The sequence below is a fragment of the Musa acuminata genome, chromosome BXJ1-10 (genome assembly GCF_036884655.1).
Source record: "Musa acuminata AAA Group cultivar baxijiao chromosome BXJ1-10, Cavendish_Baxijiao_AAA, whole genome shotgun sequence".
Classification (NCBI taxonomy): Eukaryota; Viridiplantae; Streptophyta; class Magnoliopsida; order Zingiberales; family Musaceae; genus Musa; species Musa acuminata.
In genome coordinates this window covers 24,422,623-24,430,757 of record NC_088336.1, presented here as the reverse complement: position 1 = coordinate 24,430,757, position 8,135 = coordinate 24,422,623, and the positions used below count along the sequence as shown (strand labels likewise).

The window sequence follows — 8,135 nt, the reverse complement described above, 5'->3', positions numbered from 1 at the left end:
TGTTTCTCTGTTGATGTCGATGAATTCTCTTCTGGATTCTTTTGTTATGATCTTTCTCACTTATATTCTCATTAAATTTAGGTGCTCTAGTCGTAAGATTACCTGATTCTGAGTTCTCAGTGGGCATTCACCATAGATCCTAAGAGAACACGAAGATCCAAAAGTTTATAAGGGAATGAGAATGGCCTCTTCCCATCTTTGTAGAAGCCATGAACTGCTCGGCCACCCGAGTAGCTTAATTATTCATATGCTTATCATTGTTTGTGTCGAGACGAAAGGAGATGATATTTGCTTCACATCATTTCATGATGTGCGGTGGATAATATTCTGAGCGGCGTTCAAATCCACAAGAGCATGACACACTTGCCATAAAGATAGGACTCCCACTGAGCAATTATGCAACCAAGTGGGAGAAGAGCTCGAGACGGGAGATGCCATCGGCTATGCCGATTGCTCCCTCCATGCACAATGCCCTGTCTCGCTCGCCGAATCGCAATCCATGGAGCACCACACAGAAAACCCTGCTCTTCCTTTCCCCTTTCGGACTGGAACCGATGCTTAGTCCAACACGCAATTCGACGTCGTTTCCTTTCTCTGAAGGAGTAACCAAGGTTTATTTAAGTCGTCCTTCCACGGAAAGTGGCATGGGGAAGCAAACTCAAAGAGTACATCCCATGCCGCCATTCATTTTCCTCGATCTGAATCCCCTCGAAGTCTTCCATCATCGACGCTTTGTGTGCCCACCAACGCCAAGTTCGAAATCCCATTAGAAGAATCGGATGGCCATCTTCCGAAGCAGGTGATGGATGTGTTGGCTTCAGTTGGTTGATAACTCAAGCTTTTTGGTGTTGCAGTGGAAGCAGATATGGAAATGCAACATCGAGTTCTTCTGGACCTCAGTTTGTTCTTGCTTTTTGGTCGCCACATCGTCACAGGCGCTTTCAGAAACAAATCCATATCTGCGATTGTGATTGTGATCGTGATCGTGATCGAGACTGATGAGGACTGAGGTCTCCCACTCGAGTCATGGGGTTTGACATTACTCACCTTGTCAACCTTGCTATGATTCTCCTTCGTTCCCCCTACACTTAGACCTTCATTCTGATGTACACTTTGTCCATGTTGGGGGGGAGCTTGCCATTCTTTTCTGGTTGCAACCACCCACTCTACTTGGGATGAGAGACAAGCTGCTTATGTTCATGCGCAGTATGTGCCACTATAAATAGCTTTCTTTATGGCTTTTCAAGTGCTTGGACAAACACATTTTGCTGCGACTGCTGGAAGTCATTGCTGCAATGATATTGCAGTCTGATGTGCACTTGGATGTTGCAGTCTATCTCATACCTATGACTTTGTTAACTGTGAGACATGAAGAATGAGTCGAGAGGCAACAGGTGCAATCTTAGTGGTGTTTCCACTACTCACAAGTTCTCTGTCGGACGGTGTCCATGTCTTTTTGGAGGTCAGAGCCACTTAAAAGGCATGTTTAATCCACCACCAAATCAGTGGTAGCAGAGTTGTCTTCTCTGTTGTACACTCCAATTGCCAAGCATCATGTGATTCCAATGGCAGTAGTGATGCATACGCACAACAACAATTGCATATCGATGAACATCACAGCTTCAATTTGCCTATGAAACCATGGAGGTTTAACCAAACATTCAGCAAAACTCTGTTAGCCAGCCAACTGGAGTGTGCTAAAAATGACACACAAGGGTGGGGTTATCCTGACTCTGATATCCATGTTAAACCATCATCTGCTCTTGATGAGTGATTTATTTGGATGGTTGAGCAATGGTTTTATGTCAACATGTGACAGATCTAATCATACTGATACATCCAAATCCCACCAGCTTCATTTTAGGCTACTGAGGGGCACAAAAATGGATGAATGCTGTTTAAGTCACTGCTTTCTTTCTTTCTTTCTTTCTACTCGAGTCACCTTAGCTTTCAACTTGCCTAGAGTTGTTTGGATCACCAACTGCAGCTCCTACTCGATCAATAATTGCTGATTTAGGTAGCATTGTACTGAAATTAATAATTAAAAGCAGTCATCCAAACTCATCATATTATGTTTCTGGGAGTACAGTGTGAAGAGCCTTATATTATCATCATATAAGCAGTGGAATCATTGACATCTCACATATGTGCATTTCATAATATGCATATGAAGAAGAAAAAAAAATTATAATTATTATTAGTCACCAAGGAAAGAGGAGGATAACTCATGCCAAAACATGAAGAAAAGAGCATGATCATATGCCTTCATGGACCATGCCACAAAAGACAACCAGCTAATGAGAACAAACACAGCAATGTTGTGGCATGAGGTAAAATAAAGGGTGGCCATGGTGCCTCAACCATGGAAAGAAAAAGAAGGCAAAAGAGCACCCAATCCAACATTGGGACCGGCCATCCTTCTCCCCTCTATATACGTAGGTGATGGTGGCATAAAAAAGAGGCTCATGTCTCATCACTCTTTGTGCTTATGGGGAAAAAAAAAGAGAGGGAAAATCCTGTGGTCTTTCATGTTCTGTACATCATTTCTACCAAAAAGATGATAAAAACAAGCAGTGGGAGGTTGCAAGGAGGAATTCTTAGCACATGAGATGTGAAGGAACCATCATTTCCTTGAATGAGTCCAAACAAGCTTATGCTTCAATCCAAAATAGGTGTGGGTGTGTGTATATATATATATAGTTGTGTGTTTGGTGACAGCCACAGGACATTGATACAGACACCCCTACACGCCTCTTCCTCCCACCATCCTGCCCACCACAGCCGGCCACCTCGCTGTTACATCTGCAGCCACTTCCTGTTTCATCTGTTCCTTGTATGTTTGTCTCCTTCCATCCGTCCTAATCTCTTGTGAGGCGTGGTGCTCATTGGTGTTCTGTCCTTGCCCAGGTTTGGCAGAGCAGATTGAGAAGTACTCTTTATCTTGATTCTAGGGGGGGAGGGGTTGGGGAGAGAGCAGAAAAGAATGAAAGATTAAGAGACGGCTGGATTTTTAGGTGCTTTTCTTGCTCCGTTTCTAATCATCAAGACGAACAGGAAGAAAAGATCACATTTTTCTCGGTTTTTTCGATTGCCTTTGAGATGTTTTCGTTTGATTTTTGGACATCCGGGGAGGTGTTACCGGTGTTCGACGATTTGATAATGTGAATGCCTTTGGCTCGTTGCGGCTGCAGTTTGTCTTGTTCGAATAATTGCCGCAGTCCTCTGAGACGAGCAGAGTTTGGTGGTTTTCGCTTACACGCCACCTTTCGCTTGTCATGCTATCGGCAAATCTTTTTCCGGCTTTCGGCTTCCTCCTGATTGCGTTTTATGGTTTTGGTGTCGATACCATGTGCTTGTGATCTCAACCTCGGTTCTTCTGCTCTCTTATTCTCTTCACCGGTTTCCTCGGTTCATTCGTGCAGGTCCATCCTCTTGATCTTGTTGTGTGTGCCGTCTCATCTTCCTCATGGCGGGTGAGACATCATGGGAGGAGTCTTACCCTGTCGCCTACTTCCAGAGTGAGGTTGCGGGCCTTAAGCCGACCTCCGAAGACGGCGATGACCAAGATGAAGATGCGTTGATCTCATTGGACGCCGTTCTGCCCGATGACCTCTTGGAGAAGGTCTTGTCCTTCTTGCCCATCGCGAGCATCGTCAGAGCGAGCTCAGTCTGCAGGCGGTGGTACGAAGCTGTGCATTCCGGGAGGTGCTCGTGGACCAAGATGTCGCCCCAGAAGCCATGGTACTTCATGTTCACCTGCAGCGACGACGCCGTCGCCGGCTACGCCTACGACCCGAGCCTCCGGAAATGGTACGGCTTCGACTTCCCCTGCATCGAGAGGAGCAACTGGTCGACCTCCTCCTCCTGCGGGTTGGTCTGCTTGATGGACGGCGAGAACAGGAGCCGCGTCTTCGTCTGCAACCCGATCACGCGGGACTGGAAGAGGCTGCACGACGCCCCCGGGGGGAAGGCCCCCGATTACAGCGCGCTCGCCATGTCGGTCGACCGGAGAACCCACGGCTACACGGTCGCCGTCGCCAAGTGCAAGCAGGTGCCTCAGGACTATTACCAGTGGCAATTCTCCATCCACGTCTACGAGTCGAAGACCAGAGCGTGGCTCACCCCCTTCGCCGAAGTCTTGGTGGGCTGGCGGGGCGGAGACGAGTGCGTGATCTGCAATGGCGTCCTGTATTACTTGATCTACTCCACCGGCGTGCTCAGGAACGTCGAGCCGCGCCATTGCCTGGTGATGTACGACCTCTCGGCGTGGCCTGCCCGCACGTCCCTAATGCGGACGGCGATCCCTGTGCCATGCTCTCTGACCTGCGGCAGGCTGATGAACCTCAGAGACAGGCTAATCATGGTCGGCGGGATCGGGAAGCCGGACCGACCGGGCATCATCAAGGGCATCGGCATCTGGGAGCTTCAGAGGAGGAGGGAATGGCGGGAGGTGGCTCGAATGCCGCACAAGTTCTTCCAGGGGTTCGGCGAATTCGACGACGTCTTCGCGAGCAGCGGCGCCGACGAACTCATCTACATACAGAGCTTTGGATCCCCTGCTCTGCTGACCTTCGACACGACCCAGAAGCTGTGGAGGTGGTCGACGAAAAGCCCCGTGACGAAGAGGTTTCCCCTGCAGCTCTTCACTGGCTTCAGCTTCGAGCCGAGGCTCGAGGTCGCTTCCTGATTTCTGCTGCTCATTGCTTTCTTTGCCTTTCCGTTTACAACTCGAAGCAATCATGCCATAGTTTTTGTTTCACGTGTCTAAGAGAATTACATGGAATGTTTATATGATGGACAAGAACATTCTTGCAATGATCATGGAGATTCTACAGAGTGTTAACCTTGTTTTGTTCAGCTTGTACAGTATAGTTTATTTTGGACTTTAATGATCTATCCATGGAACAGAGTGATCCAACAAAGATTTGCTTGTCTTCTGTCTTCTATCTCATGGCTTGGCTTCTCGGTATTGAGCCCAAGCTTTCAGTTTAGCTCCATTTTCTGGCTTTGTAGTACTTCACTGACTTTGCTATTGCAAATCTTGTGTAAAACTTGAAAATGCTATTGATTTCTGCTGGAGATGACAACATTCGAGATCGTTTGGGAAAGAGCATCAGGCTGCGCATACCGAGGATATGATCTGGTACATCATGTGCTGGAAGTGCAGCTTAAGCTCATTTAAAGGAGATGTTTTGTCTTCATGAAGAACAGCTTGTTCAACATGGAATGTTTCCTGGAATACTGAAGACCAACCAGACAAGTGAAGAGCTCCCTGTGGATCAAAGTAAATCCAAATATAATGAATGTGGTGGTCTGTCAGCCCTACCAAAAAAAAAAAATTCTAACCAATCACATGAAAAACATGACCAAATTGGAAAGTAGAGATTTCAAGATTAAGTCTGCAATCTGCTTGTTTTCTCTTCTCTTTTCTTTGGTTCATATCACTTGATTTGAATTTGAAAACCTTGAATTGCTGCTGTTTCTTGTGTAATCATCAGCATTTCCCTCAGCTTATCTAATCCATGATTTAATGGTGCATACTAGTAATTCGAGCTGACACAAGCAAGCAGGACAACAATTTGCTCTATCATGTAGGAAAAGATAGGATAAGAACTCGTTGGTTTGTTTCTTCTTCTACATGCATCATCATGGAGAACCAAGTAAATGCTCTTGATTAATGCTGAACTGCCTTGGTGGAATTGCAATCCTTGTCTGTGCTTGAAATATTTCGGATGTCGATTAATATGTTGAATGATGCAAATAGCAGGAGTTTTCGACTTCAAAAACCCCCAAGGTTTAGGTCTGTATTAATGAGAAACCATATTCTTTTCTTGCCCAACCGAAAAGCTTTGATGTTGTGAGCAGGAACAGACAAGCTGCAGATCACCATGTGCACAACGGATGGGAGGAGGAGGTGCATGAGAATAGCTGAGTGAAGAAGAACCATGCTTATGACCACCACCTTATCATGCTTTGTGGTGGTGGAATTGTGTGGCTGGGGGCCTCTTCACAGCTCTCCCCAGTGCAGGTCAGGGGATGTCAGGTGGTGGCTCAGACCTGAGCGCTGGCCCTGCCACCTTCACTCACACCCCAACTGTGCCATTACCAGCCGGCCATTAAAAGGAGAGAAGCATGGTTGTACTGCTAGTTCTGAGCCGTGATGGAGCTGCCTCCCTGCACTGGCAGAGCAATCTAGCTCAAGTATTCCAAACCTAAAAGAAAAGAAAGGAAAAGGCTTTCCAAGTGGTTGGTGGCGTTACTTGTACAAGTACCCAAGGAGTCAAGGCCAATCATGAATCACATGTGATGCATCCAATGTATCTTCTTCTTATGGGTCAGTGGATTTTGTCTTTGGCTGTCCATTTTGACACTGCTTCATGTATGGTCCAAAACATCCCTGTGAAGCAGGACAAGTGAGAGGTGAGATGGTGCACTGTTATGAGACTCATCTCGGGTGGGCATGCCAACGTAAGAAGCTTCATCAAATCCACACACACAAAAGAAAAAGCTTCCTCCAATCAACAAACGAAACCTATCAAGAGGAAAAGTATTGTAGTACATAGATTCTTCAAGGGGTGTTTTGATTATTTAATGGTGTGCATGGGTTGTGTGGCATCTTTACATCCCCACTCATTTCAGTTGCTCCCTATTATAATAAATGATCATAGTATAATGTTCCATTCCAAACAATGATAGTTATAAAGTTTGTCTTCATTTTATAGTTTTCTTATTTTAGAACTCATAGAAATCATACTATAGTGGTAAGTAAATTTGGTACATCACCATCATATCAAATATATATTTTTTATTTTTTATAATTAAGTTTTGATTCTCTGACTTTTCAATTGACATTAGATTAATGTGATTTTATTATACCTTTTTTTATTTAAATTAGGTAACACTAATTATAATTAGTGGTGGCTAATTTTTATTTTTTTAGATTAATGTGATATATTTAGATGAATGATGTTAATATCTAAAGGGATAAGTAAATTAAAATTTATTTTTTACAAAAAAAAATTAAGATCATTTAAGTTATTTTAAAATTTTCTAACAAATATTTTCTTATTTGTTTTAATATTATTGAGCAATAAATAATGTAATGTGGGAATACTTCATCTTCCTCGATTGGATGTGTGAGAAATCCGAGAAACCCGGAGTGTTCTTATACCCAGTGGGTCGATCGCCTCATTGGCTCCCGTCGCCGTCGCGTAGCCCCAGAATCCCTCCACCGATTCCACCTTGTTCCCAGCCGACGACGGAACGTCGATCTCGACTCGCGTCCACCCTTCCAGTGACCCCTCTAGGTGGCCGTCCTCCTCTCGTAAGGTCGCCGCACCGTAGTCATCGGTACGTCCTCGTCACATCCCTTTCCCATCTTCGACGCGCTGCTTTTTCATTCATTTCTTGGATTTCACGTCGGTCTCGCCCTTCCAAAATCGAGTCCTGGCCGACTGGTAAATAGTGGCCTTTTCCTCTCTGATTTTACCATGCTCGTGGGATTTACGTGGGTGGGTAAACCCTAGGCCGTGCCGCGTCCGTGCCTCCTCGAGCCCTCTTAACGTCAGAAAGGCGTCATCTTTGAGTGGGACGTAATTTGGATTGGTTGATTTGATGGGCGAGGGCTCTGGCATTAAATAATTACAGCTGTGGTGCAGCTGTTGCGGGCAAAGGTTCGGGGGAAGGAGCAGTTCAGTGCTGAAAAGAACCCTGGCTTTTGGCATTGGTTCTGACCTGCTGTTGAATTATTCTCTCTTCCTCTTTTCTTTGTTCTCCCGATAGTTTATTTATTGTTCTTCTCAGTACTCGTCAGGCTTTAGGCAGAATCGTAGCTTTTGATGGCTAGATGTTCCCATTTATTGCCTGTTGAATCATAAATGTACGCTCTGTCTCCAAGGTCGACACTTGCAACAGGACACCGTTCAGAACAAAGCAATAAAAATTTGCCATGACCCAATTACTGTGCTGTTGCTTCTAGGTAGAGGCTGCGAGGGAGTTCAATAACTAGTTGCTTGTAGTCATGGTGATTGTTCTACTTTTAAGTGATGGAAAAGATACAGCACAGAATAGATTGCAGGGGCTTCTTTTCCTGGCTATGGCACTCCTTTAAACCAAATGTTCCTTCAACGTCTTTC

The 8,135-nt window shown here is 45.3% G+C and overlaps 1 protein-coding gene across 3 annotated transcripts; it reads left to right on the top strand.

The window, feature by feature from the left end:
- Window positions 1-2,576: 2,576 nt before the first annotated feature.
- LOC104000819 (F-box/kelch-repeat protein At3g61590-like) lies at window positions 2,577-4,944 on the top strand. Of its 3 annotated transcripts, none has more exons than XM_009422956.3 (2): window positions 2,577-2,907; window positions 3,423-4,944. In XM_009422956.3, the coding sequence occupies exon 2, from the start codon at window positions 3,467-3,469 to the stop codon at window positions 4,685-4,687; it is 1,221 nt and encodes a 406-aa protein (XP_009421231.2). In that variant the 5' UTR covers window positions 2,577-2,907; window positions 3,423-3,466; the 3' UTR covers window positions 4,688-4,944. The 3 variants fall into 3 exon arrangements, with proteins under 3 accessions (XP_009421231.2, XP_064942955.1, XP_018674486.2); XM_065086883.1 differs by lacking the exon at window positions 2,577-2,907 and adding an exon at window positions 2,908-3,014; XM_018818941.2 differs by lacking the exon at window positions 2,577-2,907 and adding an exon at window positions 3,040-3,330.
- Window positions 4,945-8,135: the final 3,191 nt, after the last annotated feature.

Bases quoted from the DNA above. Each gene is read 5' to 3' on its own strand.
- LOC104000819 (XM_009422956.3), top strand. From the start codon at position 3,467: ATGGCGGGTGAGACATCATGGGAGGAGTCTTACCCTGTCGCCTACTTC.